Here is a 27,381-nt window from a genome sequence, read left to right on the forward strand (position 1 = left end):
TTCTGAAAGGCTGCTGACCCCTGGGCTAGGCAGTACAAAACATACATTTCTGGGGGAAAATCTGGGACTGGGAGTGTTTTGGGATCACCCTGCAATGTAATTCAGGCTAGAGAGCGCTTAGGTGTGACTGGCAGGCTACAAGTGCACCCGGACATAGCTGGGAGTAACTTAGGGCTTGTCTACAGTGGCAATTTACAGCACCGCAACTTTCTCACTCAGGGGCATGAAAAAACACCCCCCTGAGCGCAGCAAGTTTCAGCGCTGTAAAGCGCCAGTATACACAGTGCACCAGCGCTGGTAGCTATGCCCTTCGTGGAGGTCGTTTTTTTAGAGCGCTGGGCGAGCTCTCCCCCAGAGCTGCACTGCACCGCACAAGGCACATTAAAGCTTTGCCATGGCAGCGTTTTAGCATTGCCAGCGTAGCCTAGTCCTTACATGCTGTAGGCTGTTTGTGAGCAGGCCTGACGGGAGGCTACAGCAGCGAAACAGTGGAAAGGGCACCCCAGGCTAGAGGTCACAGCTACTCACTAGTCTAGATTGTACCATGTCACAGCCATAACTTTGCCAGACACTAAAAATCATGGACTGAATAGAGCCACTGGATTTATGGCTTATTACAACAATCTATAACCCATTAACACTCGACGCACAACTACTCCCCCGTCCTCTCCTTTCCTCGCTATGACTGGAGGCCTATTAACAAGCCACCTCATCTTGCATGGCCCTTTGAAATGTGTGTCATCTACTTATGCTAAACAATCTCTTCCATCTAGCATTTAGCTAGTAAATTTCCCAGACCTGAAGAAGAGTTCTGTGTAAGCTCAAAAGCTTGTCTCTCTCACCAACAGAAGTTGATCCAATAAAAGTTATTACCCCACCCACCTTGTTTCTCTGATATCCTCGGACCGACAGTTACAACAACACTGCATACAACAAAGTACAGTGTCATTTTTGTGTTAAAGAACATGAAAGTCAGAGCAGGTACGTACATCATTTTCTTTTATCAGAACTTTTGTCAGATACATAAAAAGCTTTTAGATTTTCTTCCTATAGTGTAAAATATAAAATAGCATATTAAAAACATAGAAGCTGATGCATTCATGGAAAGTCTTGTAATGCTGTTTTCAAAGCACAGAACTGTACCTCAAAAATTCTCAATACAAATATGGACTTTTATTGTTCATTTACTGCAAGGTTAGGCAGCCTGATGTGACAGATGGACTGTCAGCCTCTAACTAAACCTCCACACTCCATCATAAAAGGAGTGGAAATTCTACTCATAAAATGTCAATAATCCGACATGATTAAGTGCAAAATACTTGAGAGATTTCTACTTGGTTTTTTAAGACCTGTGTTAACCAGAAAATTCCAGAAACAAACCACGAGAGCTCACAAAGCTTCAAAACTTAAATCAACATCTAATCTACATTACCTTAAAAGAGTTGCACAACAATAGAAGAAGATTTTGTAAAGGTCCAGTATTAGAGGAAAGTAATATTTTAACCAATATCCTGTTTTGCTCTATTAAACAATACAGGACGACAAAGACCACGTGGCGTTCTCTAACTGATCGTAATTATTCAAAGAAGAGCAAAGAAATCAGTCTCACCCTACACCAGCAATTTTATTTGGTTACAAGATCAAGAAATCATTTTGTCACAATTAAAAAATAAAATGTTTTCAAGTTTTAAATTAGGCAATATTTAACATTTTATTATGAAATGTTTACGCATATAACAGAATTGCACTGAGAATTTGCACATTTCACTTTGCTTGACACACATTCAATAAACAAGAGCACAATGTTAACCACAACATTTCAATTTACTAAAACATGGAGAAACACCCAACAATGCATATTTTTACTCCTCTTGACACACACGGCCAATAGCATTATTGGGAGGTACATGTAGAGTGCTAGGAAGTAGTTAGATTTTAAGATTTCCTGACTTGTGTAGCTAATTTCTCGATTTTAACATTACATTAATGTGAGTTTTTGAATTCTATATTTATTATATGTCTATACATATCCTTTTGCCCAATCTGTGACTGCTTATGTCAGAAGAAATGCACATCATTTTCTTGCAGCAATAGAATTTAACACGTACACTAGGCTGCTGTCCTTTCACATTACTGTTTACACATTCGTTTTTGTCTCTCTCTGTCCTTATTTCTGTGACATACTGAGCACTTGCTGCAAGATAGCAGGCATCTACAACTCCCACCAAAATCAATTTGAGTTTAAGATGCACAACACGCTCCAGGACTGTGCCTTCAGCACCTATTACAACAGCCCATTAACAAAAGTTCCCTTTTGTTCTAATACACATTAATTGGAAAAAATGCATAAAAATGCAATTTTAATTGAGAAATCAGGTACTCAGAAGACAGGAAATTCAAAATGTAACATCACTGCAGCAATTCACACTTTCCTACTTATTTTTATGGTATACATTTAACAAGCAGTTACATATTAAGGAAACTTTACAAAATTGTATGCACCCGCTTTCCCAGGGTAATTTTAAGTAAAATTTCACTAGATTCCACCCCCCCCCCCCACACCCACTATTGTCTCCATCATGGTAATAGCTGGTCTGGTAGATTTTGTGCTTGAACTTAAATCTTTTCATGATAATTTTGCAAGGCTGCATTTGAAATACACATTTAAATAAGAAATCAGGCATTAAAAATAATTCCACTTACGTGCACAGTGCCTGTGACAGATGGCTATGCCTGTATATTTGATCTATAGTTTTGCATTGTACTTCTGAACATGTTTTAAAAAGGGCTTGTCTACACAGCAAGTTTAGTCTGCAGCAAGCCAGTATGTGAATCTACAGCTCATTTGCTTGCCGTGCACTAACTTGTAATGTGGACCCTGCTATGGCAGGGTAGAAGTTCCATAGCATGCTTTGATGTACACCATTCCAACAGTATGGCACACTACGGCAATTACGGAACTGTTAGCGCGCCATAGTGGGTCCACATGGCAAGTTAATGCATGGCAAGAAAGTGTGTTGTAGATTCACATGTTGGCTTGCAGCTCACTTAACTTGCTGTGAACACAAGCCCACAGAAATGTTTCTACTGAAAGCACCCAGCACAAGAGCAATGGCCCTCACTAATGCTGCCATAACAAATGATTAAATAACTATAAGAAAACATTAAGGTTGATGTGATAAGCCCCAAGGGATAGGAAATTCAATTTTAACAACCTTAATTCTGCACATGGAGTGTATATATTAAATTGTCTGATTACATGTACATGTTTTCTACAGCCTTGTAAGGTGCCTCTTAAGATGCACAATAAATGAATTAGGTATATCTCATGACTCGGGATGATAGACAAAAGTAGTACAAACAGCTATGTACAGACATAGGAGTTTAGAAAAGGTTTGATATTTTACAGCATTATATTCTCTAGCTACTCCAGTGCCTGAGTGCAATCAGCAATTGTTTAAAGCTAAATGCAGACCAAACAGGTGCAATGCAGGTGAAAAGTAACAAAACTTTCAGTGAAAAAGCCAACACTGTACCTCCCTCTCACGCACCATCTTGTGAAAACCGTATGTATGGAATCTTGGCAGGCCTTTCAGACTCCACTAATAATGGATACCCAAATAGTAACAGCTAAAAAATGCATTAATCTATTTAACGGACCAGTTTCACACCTCTGTAAATGCACAGATGAACTGTTAATGGCAATAGTTACACTCATTTATTATCAGCACTTTAATGAATGCACTGGCCTGCCAATCAAGGACAATGTTAGAAAGAATAAGTTGCCTTACCGTACACACAGTGTTTTCAGTAATAATTAAAGTGAAATCCGATGAAAACTCCAGATCTGGAATGGATGTTGTGACACAGTCTATACACTATCAAAAAGGGAAACAAATTTGACAATAAACAGTTTAATCAGAATTAAATATACAACTCAGATGAACTTACTATACCCTCCCTTAAAAAAAAAAAAAAAAGACAACTCATAGTACACTACTGATTCAACTCCTCAGTGGGAGAGAGTAAACAATGCTACATATTGGAATTTTCTAAAAAACCTAGAACTGTTTTATAATATAATTAAGCAATATTTGTGCAACCCACAAATATCTGTCTATAACCATCATCCCCAAACATTTAAACTTAACATAAAGAAAGACACTAAATAGAAGTTGTGATATGGAGCCTTTCACCATTGGTTGAAGTCTTGTTAAGGCTGGTAGAGACGTAGACTATACCCATTTGGATGTCTTGGCCAACAGTAGCTTAAGCTGAATGAGTTGTTGGTTTCAGTCTAGCTTCCCATGGACATTTGCCCATGTCTCAAAGAACTTATTAATATTAATTGGCACCAACGCTGGCAGGTTCAGCAGAAAAGAATGGTAAACCATGGAGACTTCTACTCTCCAAACCTTGAAGAGACAGTCCTCCATGTTACAGTTGAGGAATACTGACAAGGCCAATTGGGGAACCTGTGTTGTAGCTACCTGTTATGCTGTATGCATACGGTGGGTTAAAAATTGGAAACTAGTAAGAAAACTCAGTACCATTATCAACAGAGCCTCATTACATATTCAGTCTTGTCATTGCTCAGAAAATACCTCACTCTGCACATTTTTGTACTGTACGGATTCTTTTGTTTTGCTTACTTACAGCAAATTCAAAATCCGTGCAGCATGGCCAGCACATTTTAGCTAAGAATGAAGGATAACTGAACATTTTACTGAGTTTAAAAAGAGTACACTTCTAATGCCTATACTCTTCCATAGTTTAGCTGAACATCAGGGTAATACTCAAACATTTCTCGATGCTGTACGCCCTTTACAGAATATTTTTCTGAACACAGTTCTAATAGGCAATACTCAAAATTAATGAAACAGCTAATGTGAGGAAAGTGTACTAAACTTTTTCCTTTAATAATCTTATGATAAATAGGAACATTTTTATAATTTCCTAGCTATTTTAAATCCATTTATTATGTGGAACAGTTACTGATTAAAATTGTTTACCTGTAATGTCATTCTTGCTTCCCTCATTAATTTTACTACTTCTTAGTGTTCATTGCACAAGCAACAAAGGAGCTCAAGATTTATGGATTTATTTGAAAGATATTATTGTTACTAAAAATTATGTAAAAAGAATAAATTTAAACTGTAAAAGAGTGTAAGCATTATATTGGAATTGTATGATGACAGGCCTATTTTATGAACAGATACCCTGGCCTTCTTATACAGCTCAGACAATGATTGTCCCTAAAGGTATATATTAAAAAGAGCTTACTGCACTATTTGATAGAATAAATACATATTTAACTTTAAGACTAGTGTGTTCAGTCATATGACAGAAATAGCGTTAGTGCTATATTATAGGTAGAGTAAGGAGCAACACCTTCAGTTAAGACACTACCTATTAAAAGACCCTGTTTTCAGTTATGACTTAGCCTAAAAGACTGCTCAGGCTGAAATTTTCCATAACAGGTGTCTGCTTAAGTCTGATTTGTCCATGTTAAACATTGGTTCAGTGGTTTCAATAAAAAGCACCACTACCTCCATCCTTTGGAGCACGAAATTTGGTAGGGGGTGGCCTTTGTATCAAGGATATGCCTTTTGTTAACCATGTAAAAATTCACCCAAATATGCCAAAATTATAAGCCTTGGAATAAATCTCAGAGACTTGCTGGAGCTCAGCAGCTAAATTCTCCAAAGATTCTGTCTGCATTGAGCATGCTGTATTCCCACAGATTCCTAGCACTGACCAAACTGCACCATCCCCAAAGAGCAAGCTCCACTTTAGGTTGCAGGGGCAAAGCTGGCCTTTCTGACACAGCTCCTCAGCTGCGGGGTGGTGCCAAGCACAAGAACGGAGAGTGAAGTGATAGCCTCACCTGTGCTATCAATGCCCCCCTCCCCCCCAGCGGTGGTGGGAAGAAGAGGAGGAGAAGGAGCAAACAACCACACTGGAGCGCAGATGGGTGAGGATAGGAACAGGAATTGGGGAGACATAAGCAAGATCAGAGAAGGTCTGAGAACAGTAAGAAGGGGAAGGGCAGGAACAGGAAGAAGGACAAGAGCAGGTCTAAAACCACTAGAGAACAGTCTCCTAGAAAATCTAAAATTGAACCCAATATTCCTCAAGCCTCAATATTCCTCTACTGTCTAACAAATAACTGTGAAACTCACTGGCAAAACGTGTCTCAATCCCCCTTTTGTGGCAGGTTCAGAAAAGAGAACAGCCTTCTATTGTTACCCGCTATTCCATTAGCTCAAGTATCAGATGACCCATGTTGCAGATCTAAAGATCCTAACCTTGCTAATGATCCATGTGGGTGTCAGAATGGTTCTACAGGACGTAGTTATAAGAGGTTAAGAAACTACATAAAAAAATACTACATTATAAGAACGTTAGGTTGCAAAAAACAAGAACTCTAAAGTTAGGAAATGCCAGAATTAAGGCAGGTAGAGAAAGGAGGGTCTAATGCTTAAGGCAGTTCAGTGCTGTCATGGAGAACTGGATTCTATCCCTGAGTCTGGCACGAGTTCCTGTGCGATACTGGGCAAATCACACTGTCAGGAATCAGGCACTGCAGCAGAACCAGTCTCCAGGCAATTGAACAAATGCAGTTGGCCTCTAGTAGGCTGCCTAACTGGCTATACTGCCTGACTGGCTGGAAGATTCAGCAGCCTCTCTCTCAAGCCCAGAAGCAGCAGCTGTGATAGCTCCCGCACCAGCTCCTGCTTGTTCCCAACCTTGCTCCTGCCTTGACACACTACTGGTAATCTGGCTCTGACCCTTCAACACTGGCATCTGGCCTCTGACTCCAGCTCTGACCCTGGGCTCCAATTCCTGGCTACTGATTCCTGCTCCAATTACTAGGCATGATTGTCCACATCCCAGTCTCTGACACACGTGAACCAAAATGTTCATAAGTGGCCACTATATGGCCACCTGGAGTTTGATCTGCAGACGTGCTGAGCACTCAGCTGCATCAGCAGGAACTCTGCTCTGGACCTATGAATTGCTATAAAATGCTAAGTACTCTGAAAAAAAATCTAGCCCTCGGCTTCTCAAGCTGGGCACCCAAAGTTAGTGGATAGTAGACAATTTTGGCTTTAAACTATACCTCAGTTTCCCATGTGTAAAATGGGAATACCACCACCATCTCATAGGGATGTTGAAAAATTCAATAACGTCTGTAAACACCAAGAAATTATGACAACAAAGAAAAGCCCAAGAAAAAGCAACAAAGAAAATCCCAAAAGGAAATTAATTCTGTATTAAGTGCAGGGCTTGGAGCAGTAAATAAGACATGGGAACACACAGAATAAAGAGAATGGAATTAAATATTGAATAGCTGTTTATTCAGTAATATAGATCCTTCCTGGGCACTGAATGAGCCAAGTGGTCTTGTTGGAAAATACAAAATAGGGGCAAATAAAGGCTGCACTGGCAACTGGCATTTTGTAACTTTTGAGCGTTTCATTCTGAAACCTTAACGTTTTTACCTTTTTCTTCCTGGATGTAATTATATACACACACACATCCCCAACATGATATTGGGACATATAGATGTACAAAACTGGCATAGGTAGCGTATTTCGGGCTGTTGTGGAGCTGCCCATAACTCCATGTTAATTTTGAGTTGGCAGCATACCAGCACATTCTGAAGTCATTGATAACTCATCCTGGACAGGTTATAACACAGCAAGTATAACACTTGTAATCAAGACAGACAGCCCACTGGCCATATTTTAACCTCTGGCATAAAGTTTATAAATATCAGATAACCTTGTATTTGATAAGAGATGAATGTAAACTAGGGAAGCCTTGGACACTACAAGTATTTGGACAGAACTCCTTTACAGAAGGAACTAACCAGGGAAATTATAGGAGAAATTAATTTACATAGGTTTAAGAGCTCAAATATTTGAAGGAAAGATAGCAACAACTTTTAATGAAAGCAAATAACATCGACCTAGTTGGATTGTCTTGCCTCCTTACAGTCTTAACATTTCTTGCTGAAGTATAGCCTCTTTTCTCCAGGATGGAGGTGAAAAAGACAAGAAGGAGTGGATGGTGTTTCACCAAAGCTCTCCAGTTGCCTACAGACAAGCCCATTTTATCTGCACCCAACAGGAACAAAGACTTCTTTCCTGGCAACCCTTTCTCCTACTGAGGTGGCCTGAACTGTATGTCCAATTCAGTGCACACATTAAAATTTCAGACAACTGAGTGTTCTAGAATTTAACCTCAGCCAGTAGACATACAATATTAAATGAATCAGTATGAAATAAGAATCACAATATCTGTTTACAATGAAAGCTATTTACTTTGTAATCACTCATCTCCGTTGCACTGTCACTATGAAAAGACAGCACAGTCTGGTTCTCAGGGTAACCTGAAGATATAAATTGACATGAAAGTCAGAAATTTGAAGCAAGTTACAATTGCAAAATTATATAACCAGTTTATTTCCTCTCTTCTGGGGGCAGAAGAAAGACCTGGAGTAGGGAAAGTGATTTAGAGGAAAAAAAGTTTAATATTATTACTTTTGTATATCAGGATTCAGAAGTTCCTCAGACTTTAGAATCTGCACTTAGTGTTTGATGTTTAAAGTCAGCCATTTTAATTTTGTGAACACCTTGTTGCATTTGTTCCAGGATTTCTCTAGATTAAATATGCTTTATTAAGCTTTTCCATATTAAAAATAGTTATGTTTGAGAATTTATGAATGTAAATAAAAAATCTGAAGAATGCATTTTTAGTGTGCTTTTATTTTATAGACGTATTTGGTACAGTACCTTAACGACACTGGCTTCAGATATAAGTGTACTTGGATCCACTACATCCACAACAGCTTCTGGAATTACAGCCTTCTTCATGCAGGACATGTTGAAGCCATACACATCATCCCAAAAAGCTAGTCTATCTGCATGTTTATTCTTATCACCTATAGCCACCAGGCTAATGGTGCAGATGTCTGGGTAGACTGTAACAAACAGAAAGGACTAGAGGTGAAAAAAGAATGAGAATTCAGATGCTCTTTTAAGTTTTTGAAATGAGCAACAACAAATGAAAAAAGGAACTGATTTTAGTGCTTGTACAGGGATCCAACCAACAAACAGTTTCATAGGCTGAAGTCCTTTTAGCCACAAAATATATACAGGCTAGACCAGTGGCTCTCAACCCTTCCTGACTACTGTACCCCTTTCAGGAGTCTGATGGGTCTTGCGTAACCCTAAGTTACACCTCACTTAAAAACTACTTGCTTACAATATCAGACATAAAAATACAAAAGTGTCACTGCACACTATAGCTGAAAAATTGCTTCCTTTCTAATTTTTATCATATAATAAAATCAATCAATTGGAATATAAATATTGTATGTACCTTTCAATGATAGTATATAGAGCAGTATAAACAAATCATTGCCTGTATTCAATTTTCCCCACACTACCTTGGCAACATGCCTCAGGAGAAGATACCTGTAGGGTTGAGCCATTTGCCAGGATATGGAGGGGAAACATTCCATGGAGAAGGCCCTGGGCCATAGGGCATTCTTCGGCTTTTATGTTGAAACTACCCATAAGTGAGTATACCAAAACCTGAAAATTTACCAGGCAGCTACTAGCCAAAGGCCTTTAGGAAAACTGAAGAAAGCCTACTAGCAATGTGAAAGGGCAAATCCCTCTTGAAATGTCCTCCACCAGAAGGGAAAGAATGACGTGATGCCTATTGCAGTGCTGTCTATCTTTTATATCAGCTTCTGGCTGATAGATGTTTGATGGCATTTTTAAGAAATACCTTCTGGCTGCCGGAAAGGAGGAGGAGTTCTCTCCCCCTTCTTCCTATCTTCAAGGAGTCTCTCCCCCCCCCCCACACACACTATATTTGGGACTCTACCACTCCCCACATCCATTTATGGACTGCTCCTTTCCCATGAATAGGACCAGCACCTGTCTCTGATTATTGCTTTCTCAAACAGCAGTGGTAGAATGAGGGTATGTCTACACTACCAGCCAGATCTGCGGGCAGCGATCGATCCAGCAGGGGTCGATTTATTGCGTCTAGTCTAGATGTGATAAATCGACCCCCAAGCGCTCTCCCATTAACTCCTGTACTCACAAGAGGTGCAGGCAGAGTCGACGGGGAAGCGGCAGCAGTCGACTCACAGCAGTGAAGACACCGTCGTGAGTAGGTCTAAGTATGTCAACTTCAGCTACTTGAATGACATAGCTGAAGTTGCGTAACTTAGATCGATCCCCCACTAGCGTAGAACAGGCCTAACACTCTTGTTTAACGGTTACCCACAGTGAAACTGGTGGAGGGCATGGATCAGAGTTCACGTCGCACTCCCTGTCAGCACCCGGCCCAAGCCAGAGAAGCCAATAATCCAACCAGTGGACTGAATTCGGTGATTGAATCCTGGTCACGTGCCACTTGAGGCACACTGCACATATGCTAAGAAGTGAAACTGGTCCTGTGGCAATTTCACTCAGTTGTTGACTGGAAAAGTTGTGAACAGCAGTAGCACTGGAAATCACAGTCTGCAGTCTCAGGAGAACAGCACTGCATCAGCCGGAAGGTTATCCTCACATTGGACTGAAGTTAAAATGCCACCTTACCTTTTACAGAATAGATGGCTAGGTTTCTCCCCAGAGGAAAGTTTCCTACTTGCCACTGGTGAGATGTTAAGCCTTTATTGGAGGATTTATGATTAATAAATACACACAACTGGACTTTTTTTGTCTAAATATAAGTAGTAAGCACATTGCAGGGAACTTTACCGTTTTAATGTTTTACAGAGAAGTGCAGAAAAAGGTAATAAAATCCAAACTAGCTTTCTCTTTTCTTTTCCAGCATCTGGTTAACTGTAAAATTGATTTAATCTTCAATACTTGAAATTTAGCTTTATGAGAATGAGCATGATGGAATCAGTGAGATGCTAGGGATGTATAGGAAGACAAATATACAAATAGATTATATAATTTCCCTTTTTAATACACTGAAAAGAGGAAATAGTAAACTGAAAGGTACTTTTGTGTAACATTCCAAAAGAAGTTCTCCTTAGTTTAAAAAAAAAAAAAAAGGCATCTTTGCTAAAGAAGCCACTCTCTTTCATACAAAATATTCAGTAAAAAAGCATCACCTTTGACATTTGGAAAAGTTCTACATAAATAAACAAGCATGGTGTAATATTCTTAACAGATACTATAGCTTTCTGGCTAGCTCTTTTAAATAGTCTTAATTAACAATATTTGTAAAATCTAAGTATTAACTACTTTAACACCCCACTGATTAGGAGAATATCGTCCCCACTCTACAGATGAGAAAACTGAAGCAAACCTATTGACTTTTTCCAAGAGAGGGCTCTGATTAACTCAACAGGAGAAAGGCAACATGATGAGAGCTAAAAGGGCAGCAGCCCAACATGTACTGTTTGCAACAAATCAGTTGCTTTCCACACATCTGACAGCTGTCAGACAAAACCAGCATCTGGCTTGTGAGTGGTTTCCTGGAGCAAGTGACAAGGGGCTGCAGTTTCTGAAAGCTCCCCTATTGCTGGTCTGTGCCAGAGAGACTTGCAAACTGCATTTTGTTAATTTTTGCCTCCCAGCATTCCAAGCCTCCTCCTGGATCACAAGGGACACCCCAATGAGAATGCAGACTATGTAATAACCGACTCACAAAGGAAGCAAAATGTCCTGAATGTTACTGCTGCTCTGTGAATTGGCTTATAAGGTTTGCAGGAAGGGTTCCAAAACAATTAGGAATTTTGCTTCCAGGGCCAGCAGAGGAAGGGAATATTGTGATGGTACTCTCAAAAGTGCATGTGTGTTGGTCAGATCCTGCAGCTCTTAGCAATAGTGTGGTACAGTATATAACGACATGCTAGCAAGCAGGTGGCACTAGGATTGTAGTGTGTGAGGGAGGAAATGGCAACCTGCAATATTTCTGAGCCATTGTGTCAAGATATTTCAGAGTAACAGCCGTGTTAGTCTGTATTCACAAAAAGAAAAGGAGTACTTGTGGCACCTTAGAGACTAACCAATTTATGTCAACAGGAGATGATTTGCCTTGTATGTTAAACCTGAAATACAGGTATACCATCCAATTGCTTTAACATTACTTCCACTGAGTGCCAAACTCCTAAACCAGCTGCAAAACTTATGATTAATTAGACTAGAGTAAGCTCTAAACAACAAATGGAGGATAAACACCAAGTGCCCAAATCATCTATAGTCTATCAACCAAAAATGAATTAACAAACCCTGTACATAGAGTTAAACCAGACTGTTACACAGCCAGGACACATGGGCAAAGGACCATAACACATGTGCCACTGTTTGTAGAACTATTTGACCTTTTATAATGTTGCTCAGACACCGCAATGATTTTTAGAACAGTGGCATCTCTGGAAAAACAGACAAGACTCAAGATCCCCCCCGCCAAATAGCAGGAACAGGTATGCTTAAATTGTTTTTAATCTTATCCTGACAATGGGATTTAAAGAATTTTATGCAGCAACATAAGACTTACATTCTTATGTTTGGTAACAACATGACTTCACATACACTTGTAAAGGGACCTAAATGGATGTGACTTCCAAATTATCTGTAATAATTACAAATCCAACGGTGGCTATGGATTTATACCATGCTCATCACCATGGTATCTGAGTGCTTTATAAAAATTAAGAGCTTTTGCCAGAGATGTAAACATTGATTCTGATACTTAGATCATCAAAACTACACACATTCCTATCAGTTAAAGTCTCTCCTTTCACCCCATTTATCCCATGATTTATAGGAAAGTAGGTCTGTAAATATCTGTAAATATTTAAAATAAGTAGCTTTAATCATATTGGTCAGTTTCACTCCCCATCCTCCTTGCTGTTTCTAAAAATTAAACCCTCCCCACTCCACCTTTGTCTGACCCATTCCTAACCTTTTCCCATCCAATCCTGACATGTCTGTCATTTAGTTTTCTCTGACTGAAGCTATAATTGAACACTTATTCCATCTCACAGGTGAAATTAACAAAATGCTGATTGGACAGAAGCACTCAGCAGCCAGCTCACAAATTCATAGCTTTGACATCTGTGTCCTTCTCGACTCACTGCCCAGAAATCATTTGTCACCGGTAACAGCTCACGTGGTGAACAGAGTAAGATGGGAAATCCTTTATTCCTTAGTAATGCCTCACAAATTTCAGGACATTAAAAGGGTAAGACTATAAACCTCAGGGTATATAGAAATAATTCCAAGTGAACAATAATGTCATCTGGTCATGAACAAGCAAACATGACTCCCCTCCCCCCCCCCAAACCGTTCCTCCAAAATGGGGATTCTAAGTACAAAAATAAAACCTTGTGTACCTAGCCCACTCACAATCACTGTGTATTTCATCCAAATATATGGGAAAACATGCCTGATCAAGAAAAAAAGCTATGCATAATCAACAGATAGGCATTGTGTAACAAGAACTTTTCATTCTCAAATAAAGGTATTATATTCTGTACGCACTGAGACACTCTGGTACCCCAATATTCACCACTGTCATGTAATTAGGATATTTATACAAAGTATGCCTTATGAGATATCATTCTAAAAGTCTTCATCTGCTGGACATTAATATCTCATTGGATCGTATGTGCTATTGTCAAATGTGAAATTATGAAGTTTGGCTATGTATGTGTTACTGAAACATGTTGTAAAGTTGAAAACACCCACAAGCAGCCTTTCAGGTACAACAGTAAAAGGGCCAAACAATATTAATGGCTTGTTGAGGAAAGGCACACAAGCACAAGGATTACCTCAGGAATTGTGTATAACAGAAACCTCTCAGAGATAGCACTACACAATGGGAACGGTTTGACCCAGGTCACAGCAGAAGAGCTTTCCAGCAAGTGGGAAGAAGATATAAAAGGGGGAAAATGACATCATGAGGGGACCTCACTCTCCCTACAACAACACACCTAGAACCAAAGACTGAAAGGGGGGAAATGATGGTCCCAGGCTAAAGGGATTTCTAGCCTGTGTATGAAAACCTGGGAAACCCAAGCTGAAAAGCCAAGGCAGCTTGTGCCTTAAGAATCTGCCAGCCTGTTTATCACTCATGGTGAGGATTTGCTAATTCATATCCTACCCATCTAGTGTGTTAAGTTCAGTTTGTGGTTTTGTTTATTTGCTAGGTAATCTGCTTTGATCTGTTTGCAATCACTTATAATGGCTTAAAATCTCTCTTTTGTAGTTTATAAACTTGTTTTGTTTTGTCTAAAACTAGTTTGTGGAAAGCATAACTTGGGACAGAAAGCTGTGTATATTCCTCTCTACACTGAGGGAAGGGGTGAATTTCACGAGCTTACGCTGTACAGTTCTCTGTGCAGTGCAAGACAGCATAACTTTGGGTTTACGCTCCAACTGGGAGTGCCTTAGGAATTTAGCAGAGCCTTTCCATACAGAGCTGATCTCAGCACATGTGTGTAGCTGCAGCTGAGTGTGTCCCTACCTGTATTTGTGCTGGTGGGGGCTTGAGGGCCTGTTACAGCACTACAGTGTAAAGGGAGCCCAGGCTGGTGGGTCAGACAGGCTCAGTGGTACCCTAGTTCGAGGTTGCACCCCGAGAGGAACCAGTCACACACACGTCACCCCAGATATTTTGGCACCAATTACTATGGGGAGCTGGTAAAGTAAGTTGGGGCAGCTAGTATCTAATTGATAAAGCATAAAACTGGAGATCTAGACTCCATTCCAGGCTCAGCCTGACTTACTGCAAAAACTGTGGACAAGTCACAACCTCTTCTGAAATCAGGAAATTTGACAAAGGAGAGACCCTAATACTTATCCACCTTGTAAACTGGTTAGAGATCCAAGAATAAAATGTGTTCCAAAGTTCAGGACCTTAATATTGTATCTCTAGCTGAAGGCTGGCCAGAAAGATTCATCCTACAACTGATTTATACTTTTAGCTGTCTGGGTTTGGAAGTGTTTAGTTCTACTGCTGCTCACATGTACTGCAGAACTGACCTTTTTGTGCTATGGAGATTAGGGGTTTTTTGCTGCCTGAACCCCACCTGCTGGCTGATTTATGGGGTGACATCGGTCTGTCTCAGAGGCAGCCTATTCACTTTTCATACCAGCTGGCAGAAGAACAGTGATTATCAATGCCTAAAGGAAAAAGTACTCTATTTAAAAACTAGCTAAACGAGGTGGACAGACAGCGGTTGAACAACATGGAATTACTTTGAGGAAAAAAGGATGAGAGAATTCCTAGGACTGCTGCTGAGCCAGCATGTTCTGTCCCTTGAGGAAAATGAGGAAGGCTCAGATTTCTAACAATCCTTCCAGCAGTGCGGATGGAGAGCAACATACCACCTCCCTTTTTCAACATGGATAGTACGCTAGGTTAAATGGGAGCTAAGATTTCTTGGTGTTCTAAGATGTGCTCGCAGCAATCAGCGGGGAAAAAGCATTACTAAATGCCACTGTTACATTACAGAATATCAAAAATCTTTAACATACCTAAATTACACCGTAAGCAATTCAGGACAAGGACTACCTATTAACAGGTATCTGTAGGAAGCCTAACACATTGGATCCCAATTCTGACTGGAGTTTCTGTGCGCGACTGTAAATCAAAAAGCATTAAACTGGAGCAACACTACATATGTTTTTTTCTTTAACACAGGAATACTAATTTCCTGTTCACATGTGTAATCTTCAGCATTATAACTGAATTCCACACAACTCCACAAGAGTGCCCTTTTTGCTGCTGCGCCTCTAATCGCATGATAGCACATTGCAATCAAAACAGTGCACTGCAGTGAGCGTGGTTACAAAGTCATTAATCCAATCATTAAGTCAGCATAGTGAAACTGAATACAGGCATGGTTAGTACAACATGGAAAAACAGTGTGAACAGCTGCAATAGAAAAGGTCAATTTGAAATATAAGAGAAGTAGAAATCTTACATTAAGAAAATGTACACAAATGCAGAGTCTAGACAACAGTATCACAGGAACAGTATGAAATATTTTAAAGACTTATTTATAGTCCCCATTATATTACTATCAAAACCACTTAAATTGGGCAAATTAGTCTATCCAACCCACCTCTGTCTTTTTTGTTCTAGAAGAGGAAGAGCACACCTTCCCTGGCATAAACATGTATGTGTAAAAAACCATGAAACATTGCCACATTTATAAATTCTTGCCTTTTTCATAATGTTTCCTGTGTCTAAAACAGTCTCTATATGTGCCAAGTATATTAACTGCTTACCTTAAAACCCAATTTTCCCAACACCGTTTCTCTAATTTAGTGCTATGTTGCTTTTACTCTGGCTTACGCCCAAAAATTAATGCCAACACTTTCAAACTTAATGGACAAAATTTGGTTTGCACCTCTTATTTGTTACCTTTGTGGCTCCTTTCTTTTCCCCTTCTAGGTTAGTAACCCTTATTTCCTGTCTAAGTGTCTTAGCATATGGAGTATGCCTACTTCTAAAAGAAGATGTCTAAAGAACCATGCCACAAATATTAATGCTAAGCTGAAAGGATTCTGTGCATATCTGCGCATTAGTTTTGGTTTGCTGGCTGACTCTGGAAAGTGAAAAGTTAAAAATTAAATTAAATAAAAATAAAAATAAATTAAATTAAATTTTAAGAAAAATGTAAAGCTATGTACAATTGTTCCTTCAAGAAGTGTTCATTTTTAGCAGCAATAAAAAGTACAGGTATCTTAGAAGATGACGTATTGTAGTCAATACATTCACATGTTTGTATTTCCCCTGAGGATGAACACCAAGAAGGGGACTATTACTTGCGTCTAAAAGAACCGACTTCATAATGAACATCTGATCAAATAGGATCCAACATCTGGAGTTCTTTTTCCTGCAAAATATAGCTTTGACCAACAGTAACCAACAATGGTTAGTGATACCATCATCATTTTCACACACCATCCATGCTGGATCCAAAACAGTCATTTCTTCTTCTGCCTCTTACCCAAAAATCCAAACCTTTCTCTCTGTCCTGACAGCTAAGACCCTTGCCCATGCCCTGAGCATTGACCATCTTCATTAATAATGGGTCATTGAGGCCAAAATCTTAGCAAAGAAGAAAAAAAGATTGTGCATTTATATGAAGAAAAAGAATATCCAGCACTATAATAGTCAAGGCTAACAAATTTGGAAGAGATAAAACCTCGTACTTCAGGGTTTAAGCCAACCTTTAACTACAAGGGAGTAGGAGGAGACCTAAAATGCAAAGTAGATTATCCCAAATCTCTTTAATGCAATTTCTTACACCATCCTCTGAAACACCTGATCCTTGTCACTGTCAGCCATAGAATAGTGGACTAGACTGATCAGAAGTCTGATCCACATGATAATTCCTATGTAATTACTACAACTTGTAGTCTTCAAACTTCCCCACCCCCGCATTACCCATCTCCATTTCATAACAAAACAAAAAAAAAAGGCCTTCCATAATTTCCATGCCCACTCCAAACATGTCAGTTCTCCTTTACTTGAACCCCTCCCTTGATTTCCCCATGCCTTCCACATAAGATGTAGGCTTCTCTTCCAAAAGGCCCCCTCAATACAACATCCTGGACTACTTCTGAGACCAAGCCTCTTATCACATCTCTACACTTTTGCTCCATCACCAACTATACCAGTCTTGATACACAATTCATCTCCTCCCCACACCCCCCAAGCCACCCTCTCTTTCAAACACCTCCCTAAACACTCCCATGTTCTGCATTGTCCAAAAGTAAAGAAAAAACACCATTATCAACACTTTTATTCTGTTGAATCTCTACTGATGAGGCAATGGACCAATTATCATCATTATAGGCAGCTCAGTTTTATATTGGACAGCTGTCCGAGGTCACGAACACTAAAAACCTTTTTAACTCTGTATAACACATTGGTTCTTGCCTCTCAAAAACCTGTTACCACGTTGTCAAACAGGTGATGGATCAACACTAGTACTGTACATAAATAACCACAACTACCAATCTACAACGGCAGTACTAACAACATAATACCAGATTCATAGTTTACTTAATCTAAAACATCATATGGTATCGCTCACAGACAGACCCAGGGTTCTTGAAATACTGAAAGCCCATCTGGTAACTAACCTGTACTTTCCCCTGGCTAGGCACAATTTATAATTAAGCCACTTATCTGCGTATGTAACTAGTTTGTGAATAAGTGACCACCTAGTGGCCCCATTTTCCATTAGAAAAGCAAAATTGGGAATATTAAAAATCTCCAAAATTAATTTTGGTCATAGAAAGGTGGTTTGAAAGCAGTCCAAAAAATTAACTGGCATCCTGAGAATGAATGAATGAATGAACGAACATATATATATATATGAATAAATGAAAATATATATATATTTGATTGCAGTGGGAGGAGTGGGAGTGGGAGGAGGGGTACAAAAGAAGGTGACAGGGCAGACTTACTAAAACTTCTTCAATTAAGGAACTGAACTAGAAAGCCTTAGTGTAGTTCCTAATGCAGTTTCTTACAGCTGGGAGCTACTTCAGAATAGCCTAGTGTGCGCATCCAAATAAAGTAGATGCAAAAATAAGACTGAGAGGGAAAAGTGTGTTTTTCTTAAATGTGTTATTTTGAAGCATGAACCTGGGTAGATTTAAATGACTGCGCCCCCAAATGGTTAAGTTCCTCCAGAAATAGACAAGCTTTAGTTCTCCATGTACATAGGGCACCTAATCTAAGCAAAGTTAATATACTTTTCAACCTTAAAACAGGTCTTGGGAAAGACTGCATATAGCACAATAAAGGATTTACATAGGTGAAAATGAAGCGGCATGCAGTTTCTGGTTGCAGATGTACCCTGTTATTTACAAACTTCCAAGCTTTTGTTTTAATGCAAAGTGTTCTTGAAAACACCATTAACTTTAAGGCCTGAGTAACCCCATCTAATACTCTTCTATTACCTCTATTGTAAATGAATGCCTTGAAGCTTCCTCTAACGGAAACATTTTTCACTTCGACTGAGAACTCTCTCAGCCATGCATAGCATATTGTAAGCCTTTAGGTTCATTTGGTTTCCCCCCAGAATTGGATTATTTATTAAAAAGAATTCTGAACCAACCTGAGCCTCCCTCTGCCAGGTACTTGTCCTTTGCATAAATGACAGAATCCAGCATAGATTCAAAGAGAAGGAAATAGCCCTATACGTGGAAAGAAAAAGAAAAAAAGATAGTTTAGAAAAAATTGTTTTCTGTATCTACAAGTCAATGCAAATATTTGTTATTATACCAGTACATCATCTCCTCCTATTGATTCATCAGAGAACTTTCAGGCCCCAAAGGTGATATGATAAAGTTATTAGCAACTAAAGATAAAGGCTTAGAAGAAAAGAGCTATATAGGTTCTCATATGGTCCCCATGAGCAGAAGTGCGCGCCTTACAAAAAATTAATGTTTTTCCTCAATTTTGATTTTGCTATAGTATTCCTACAGCAATGTTCTAGTTACATAGAGGAGCATCATAAGTTTCTCGAATGGCTAAAACACCTGCTAAATTAGAAGTTTATACATTTACTATTCCATGCACACTAATTCTAAAATATATCTGTAACGTACAACTACAGAAGTGTTTCTAAATTAATGTTTTGATTATGTTTCAGGCAACACAGGTATACTTGTGTATTTACATTACTTTCTAAATATGATTCCAAAAGAAATCTTGGAACTAGCCAATGGAACAAGATATGGATTAGAAATCAGATCTGTTGAACTTCAGGAGCGATTAATTGTATGTGCTGATTACACTGTATAGTAGTTCAAAATTAATAGAAGACAGGAAAATCCCTCTCCACTTAAAACTGGAAGTCACAATAAAATGACTGTCAAAGAGATAAACACCAAAAAGAAAATGTTTGTTATTTAGCACCTGTAACTTGGTGGTATTCTGTACTTCCTTGGGCAATACCCACAAATAGACACCCCCCCCCCCCCCGAGATACAAATTCATGGAATATAGGCCATCCAGGTAACAGGATTCCATACCAATAGCACTGCATATCAGCGCACACATTTATAGGAAATAAATTGGTTAGAACCTTGAATGATGGGTAAATTCTGTTTATTTCTTTTGATAAATGTTTAGGGTTTATATTTGTGTAGGACTAATTGCTAAACTCTAATTGTTTAAAACATATTATGCACTTTAAAAAAAAAATGTCAAGCCAATTGTTTGCTCCCATGCAATCCCAATGCCAACAGAAAGATACTATTAGAGGAATCAGATGATTTGTATACAATAGTCTTTCAGTTGTCACAGCATGTTTTATAGTACATGCAAACAACCATTGTTCTACTAACTGGCTTAGTGCCCATCACGCCACAGTCCTTGCATTTTATGACTTACAGAACAGCCCTTATCGTCACTATTATTATACATTTCGTCTACATTTGTTTCTATACTTCTGAAAAAACTGAGAAAAAAAGTTAACACCGATTTTGTATTTTCATTTGGAAGTCCTGATTCCCACTCTCTTTAAAACAAAATTTATCCAGAAAACTAGACCTATGCCAATAATTGAACTTCCACGTGGAAAACCCAGATTTAGGACTTTCAACAAAACCCAGAGCACCAGTGACCAATAAAAAAAAAAATAAGGTGTGAAAAGATCAATCACTAGAAAAAGGAATATTTCAATTTTAGTAAGGTGAATACTTTTACAATTCTAACGATTGAAAAAAATTAAGATAAAAAACAATGAATACTGGTAAACACGTCTGCAATATACATAGTTCTAATGGCAGCTATGTAAAGTAAAGTAGAGAAACCTTTGCCTGCTAATGTAACTTCTACATTTTTCAGTGCCACATCACGAAAGCACATCGTACATGTCTGGTAGGGTATTGCAAGAGCCTGATCTATAAAATGTTATCTACATTTCCAGAAAGGAAAATGTTTTATGCAGGGGAAAAACCAGACCACAGAAAACTTATTAAAACAATTCTGCACTTCAGACTACAATTGCATAGTTTAATATATTGTTTATTCAGATATGAAAGCGTGCATCATTTTCCACACAAGAAAAAAAAAAGGAATAAACCACCAGGCTTTTGCAGATGGTATGCATTTTCAAAAGAAAACTAACAACTCAGAAAATACTGTTCAGAAGTGTGTATCGCTTACATTGGATACTCTTGTAATTACCATCAAATAATATCACATTTAAGTGTAATTATAACTAAAGTGCCATTAGCCAACAGCATGCAACACTGAGTAAAAAACCTATCAGACAAGCAAAGTCTCTATCATTCCTGAGTCTACTAGAGAATTAAAACTGTCCTCTGGGATGCTATCTGTTTTGGCTGTTCCATTTATATTCTGATAGGACATGTCTTAGCATATACTTATTTCTGCATTTTTACCACCATCCATATATTAAAGATCTCTACAGTCAATACCCTAATATAATTTCCCCAGAAGTTAGTATATATAGAGCAACATTAAAGCCAGGAAATGTAGCGTTAACAACAAAGTTCCTTTTTTAAATTCAACCTATTAGGTGCTGGATGTTGCTAATACATGGGGCAGACAAAAATCACCTGCCATAACTAAGAAAAAACAGCAAATTGAGGATGACAATTTAAAATCTCTCAGACTTAAAGGAAATTTCCATCACCACACAGAGCAGCTCTGAATCCTTTCATACAGTTTGTAGAAATATAGCCAATACCTGCCAAACACAGACTTTGAGTAGAATATAGAATAACAGAATATCAGGGTTGGAACCTCAGGAGGTCATCTAGTCCAACCCCCCCGCTCAAAGCAGGACTAATCCCCAACTAAATCATTCCAGCCAGGGCTTTGTCAAGCCTGACCTTAAGAATATCTAAGGAAGGAGATTCCACCACCTCCCTAGGTAACCCATTCCAGTGTATAGGGAGTTTAGTTTCCATATATTACTTTATTTCAGCAATTCCTGCAGCATGTGTGGTGGCATTTCATAGTTTTACAGAAAATGACACAAAATAAAATAAGTTAATCAAATACTAACCAACTTTAATTCTGATGGGCTCTCATTCCAGAGAGTCCTGAACTAAAAAAAGACCAAGGCCAACTGAGCATTCAAAACCAGGCTCCATTACTATGTGCTAAGCAATTAATCTTACCTGGTGTGACAGGTAGTCACTCAAGGTACGTCTACACAGGAGAAAAAAAACCCATGGCTGGTCCAGGTCAGCTGAGTAGCGCTAGAGCCCTGGCTGAAAAATTGCTGTCTGGACATTCAGGCTCTGAGGCTCTGTGCAAGCTGAGGATCCCAGAACTTGGGCACCAGCCCAAGCCCGAAGGTCTACACAGCAATATTTTTTAGCCCAGCAGGCCAAGCCAGAGTCGGCTGATCTGGGCCAGCCATGGCCATGCTGTGGATCGTCTATCCCCACAGATGTACCCTCAAGGAACCATGGCTCAGACCTTCCAGGGCCTTTAAAGAGGACAAACATTAAAATCACAGACACATTTACACCAGCCTGCACCACTCAGGAGTTGAATAGCTTCATTTTGCATTAGCCAGAGCTCCAGAAGTAACCAACGGTAAAACACACTGGAGATCACCAGAGGGGGAACGAATTGTTGTGAGGACCTCAGTAGAGAAGGCTAAATCATTCTCATCATTCCTATAACAACAATGGCTTACCACTGCACTGTAACCTAGAAATTCAGAAGCAGTGACTGATGTAGAAGGACCTTGTGGCTATAGGTCATTGCAAAACTTCGTGGAATTATTTACCTATCCCAAGAAGAGCTGGATTGTGAGATCCGCAGATATTAAGTTAACAACTTCCTATAATTGCCCAATAACTGAGCTGATAATACTCATTTACTTTTAGCCATCAACTGGTGTTCAACCATAACAAGATCAGTATTTCCTATGCTATAAAAAGACATCCATGCAAGGCCAAGATGTTTTTAGTCTCTAAATGCAAAGTAGAGAATGATTTTTTTTTTTTTTTTTTTAGAGCTCTTAAAATGAATGAAGAGATTACCTGGAGTTTCCAATAATGATGCCACAAAAACGTGGTGTTACTGATACTCATGTCAGTCAAAAGGTTAAAGTCATTCAATGATACAGAGACACTAGATACCTGGCTTTTCACACAATCTGATCATAATATTTGTCAAGTAATAGGTATTTCCTTCTCTAGTCCTGCTTCCTAATTTGTTGTGCACCAACAGGAAACCGTTCCCTTTATTTCATTAAACCAGCAGTAGGGTATAAAAATCCCAACAATATATCCCAGGATGAATACTATTCTCAATGATGAAGCCAGCCAAAAAGTTAGCTAGTATCACTCTGACTTTGTCCTCACCCATAACTATTTCACATTTGGGGACAATTTATACCTTCAAATCAGGGGCACTGCTATGGGTACCCGCATGGCTCCACAGTATACCAACATTTTTATGGCTGACTTAGAACAGCTCTCATCCCCTAATGCCCCTACTCTACTTGCGCTACATTGATGACATCTTCATCATCTGGACCCATGGAAAAGAAGCCCTTGAGGAATTCCACCATGATTTCAACAATTTCCATCCCACCATCAACCTCAGCCTGGACCAGTCCACACAAGAGATCCACTTCCTGGACACTACGGTGCTAATAAGCGACAGTCACATAAACACCACCCTATACCAGAAACCTACTGACCACTATATGCCTACCTACATGCCTCCAGCTTTCATCCAGACCACCCCACACGATCCATTGTCTACAGCCAAGCTCTACGATACAACCGCATTTGCTCCAACCCCTCAGACAGAGATAAACACCTACAAGATCTCTATCAAGCATTCTTTCAACTACAATACCCACCTGCTGAAGTGAAGAAACAGATTGACAGAGCCAGAAGAGTACCCAGAAGTCACCTACTACAGGACAGGCCCAACAAAGAAAATAACAGAATGCCACTAGCCATCACCTTCAGCTCCCAACTAAAACTTCTCTAACGCATCATCAAGGATCTACAACCTATCCTGAAGGACGACCCATCACTCTCACAGATCTTGGGACACAGGCCAGTCCTTGCTTACAGACAGCTCCCCAACCTGAAGCAAATACTCACCAGCCACCACACACCATACAACAAAAACACTAACCCAGGAACCTATCCTTGCAACAAAGCCCGTTGCCAACTGTGTCCACATATCTATTCAGGGAACACCATCATAGGGCCTAATCACATCAGCCACACTATCAGAGGCTCGTTCACCTGCACATCTACCAATGTGATATATGCCATCATGTGCCAGCAATGCCCCTCTGCCATGTACATTGGCCAAACTGGACAGTCTCTACGTAAAAGAATAAATGGACAGAAATCAGATGTCAAGAATTATAACATTCAAAAACCAGTAGAAGAACACTTCAATCTCTCTGGTCACTCGATTACAGACCTAAAAGTGGCAATATTACAACAAAAAAACTTCAAAAACAGACTCCAACGAGAGACTGCTGAATTGGAATTAATTTGAAAACTGGACACCATTAAATTAGGCTTGAATAAAGATTAGGAGTGTTTGTGTCATTGCACAAAGTAAAACTATTTCGCCATGTTTATTTTTCCCCCTACTGTTCCTCACACGTTCTTGTCAACTGCTGGAAATGGCCCACCTGATCATCACTACAAAAGGTTTCTTCTCTCTCCTGCTGGTAATAGCTCACCTTACCTCATCACTCTCATCACTGTGTATGGTAACATGCATTGTTTCATGTTCTCTGTGTATATAAAGTCCCCCTACTGTATTTACCACTGCATGCATCCGATGAAGTGAGCTGTAGCTCACGAAAGCTTATGCTCAAATAAATTTGTTCATCTCTACGGTGCCACAAGTACTCCTTTTCTTTTTGCGGACACAGACCAACACGGCTGCTACTTTGAAACTTGTCAACATACAATAGTATGTGAAGTATCATTCTATATATTTACCCTTGCATAAGGTCAATATAAACATTTTGTTAACCTCTGCACAGTAGTTAAAGGCTGACCTGCACCAGACACGCAGGTGTTCCTATATCTACAACAAACCAGGAAAAGGGAGGAATGGTCTTCACCTCCGCTGAAGAAAAGAGAAGGAGATGCACTCATTACTTTACCCCCATCTTTGCAGTTACAAAAATAAAACATAGTTAATTTAGCAATAGACTTTCCATTCCTTTTGGCAAAGAACGAGCCCGGGTTCTAGCAATATATAATTTAAATTAATCATTTGAATGTACTTTAGGAATAGTTCACCTGATTTTAGTTATAACACCAAAATTCTCAATTCTGATTTAGTTTGGAATATTGAAGACCAATGCCCTAACATTTAATAGAAGAGCAAGAGAGAGAGTGAGGTCATAATCACACCTGCCTTCATAAAGACCACACTATTCAATTTTTTAAAAAGTTCCAAAATGGACGTTAGTAGTTGGCTTTAAGTTTCAATGTTATGGATTAATTCTTTATGAAATTTCTTCTAAAATGCCTGCCATCTGCAGTGACAGACCAGGTAGGTGAGGCAGTATCTTCTACAAAAAGACAGTACCTCACCCACTATGTGTCTCTAATATCCTGGGACTGACAGGGCTACAACAACACTGCATTCATGTCATCTACAAGGTTTACTAATCTAGCCTAAATGATAAGGCTGGATGATGAATATCCCTTACCAGCAACACAATCAGATCTTAGTAAACACCACTGTCCTTTCTTTGACCTTTCCACTGTGGCTCTGCTGGCTTTATCTCAGCCCTATGTTCTCTGCAATGCAATGTAACAACTTGGTAAGTTACTGGGAACTGTCCTTAGTACTGAATCAAGTCATTTATTACCAGTATCAGAACTCTCTGCTTTATGTACTGTGCTCATCTCCAATATAATTTAGAATGTAATTTCACAGGCTACTGCCTCACCTGTAGGGGAGCCATCTGGAAAGAGAATTATACCTGACATTTTCTGCCATGATCTTCTGGGGCACTCTTGCTTCCACACTGACAACATTCAAGTTTAAAAACAAAAACAAACTAGTATTAGCACCTTCAATAATAATTACTGCAAAGGGATCTGTACTGCACAAATCTGTGAATAGAATATTAATGAGTCAGTCTTGCTAGTGGCTGAACTAACAGACGTGAAAGATTACATGTTTTCTGTAAAAGACCAAACTGAATACACGGAACCCTTTAAATCCTCTGCTGTGGAATGAAGTGTTTCCCTCTTACAAAGTTTACCATTCTTCCACTAAACAATCAATAGTTAAAACAAATTACCAAGGTTCTTTTCCTTTCTTTATGCTTTACAATCATAAATGATGAGAGAGTTCCCCAGTTGCCAAAAGGCAATAAAAATAGATAAACAGTTCTATGCATTAAATTCAAGGAAGGTTAAATCAGCAGACTGGCCTGAGTGATAAACAAAAATGTTGCTAAAAATTGGGCACTTTCCTTTAAAGCAAAGTTACAAAGGTCAGTTCTATGCAAAGAGACCCTGCTACAGAAATTGTCGACAAACATTAATACAAATTGTTAGTTACTGACATTAAAAAAACTGGATTTGTCAATTTTTTAAATACAGTATGAGAGCAGAGATTTACTTCAACGGTTTCACAAAACACTTGCCAGTTGAGTAGCATATATTGCTACATATTAATTTCCTTCTTTATTAGTCCATGAAATGCAATACCCTGTACTCTGTCATAAGTCACTGAAAAATAAAGGAGTTTTCCTAAAATTGTTAAATTCTGAAGACTTGGACTAAAATCAAAGTACAGAAAATATGGTGTATATAGTTTCAGATCAACACCTAGCAATTTAGGCATGTTCTCATCACTAAAGGGAAGTAAATGGGTTCATTTCTTTGGATGCAACAGGAAACATAGCTCTTGCAATAAAAAAGGGTATACCAGTATACCTATTTAGTTCCATATAGAGCTGAAAGTTGAAATATTTTGTCAAATGTATTTCTAGGATGTGACAAATGACAATATCCTGCAATAACATCGACAAATCTTATGGAATTAAGACAAGCATTACTGAATAAACGGTATACCTTTGGGATCTACTGGATTAAAAATGCAATTGTGAATTGTTATTGTGGAACTGTATGCAACTCCTCTAGGCACTTGACTAATATAATCTCTGGAAAGAATAAGGTTTTTTTGGGACAATACATATGAAGTGGATTTCCTAGGAAATACTTGGAAACCCCCACCTACAAACTCAGCCTTTAAAGCTTTGATGTGGGGGGTGAGAGTGGGTGGCTGATCATCCGTTATATGAGAACAGTTTAAAGGTGCAGTCTGGATTCTCCAGGGACTCAACAGACAAAGAAAGGACTTTTG

The 27,381-nt window shown here is 39.0% G+C and overlaps 1 protein-coding gene across 3 annotated transcripts in view; it reads right to left on the bottom strand.

Moving 5' to 3' along the window:
• The window catches only part of PRMT3 (protein arginine methyltransferase 3), a 99,350-nt gene that overhangs the window by 30,670 nt on the left and 41,299 nt on the right, over positions 1–27,381 (bottom strand). For all 3 annotated transcript variants that reach the window (XM_074955199.1, XM_074955200.1, XM_074955201.1), the window contains 3 exons: positions 19,130–19,208; positions 8,802–8,989; positions 3,792–3,878 (listed from right to left, as the gene is read on the bottom strand). In XM_074955199.1, coding sequence (XP_074811300.1) covers positions 3,792–3,878; positions 8,802–8,989; positions 19,130–19,208 — 354 coding nt within the window. The remainder of the gene's footprint in view (positions 1–3,791; positions 3,879–8,801; positions 8,990–19,129; positions 19,209–27,381) is intronic.

Source organism: Natator depressus, chromosome 6 (genome assembly GCF_965152275.1).
Source record: "Natator depressus isolate rNatDep1 chromosome 6, rNatDep2.hap1, whole genome shotgun sequence".
Taxonomy (NCBI): domain Eukaryota; kingdom Metazoa; phylum Chordata; order Testudines; family Cheloniidae; genus Natator; species Natator depressus.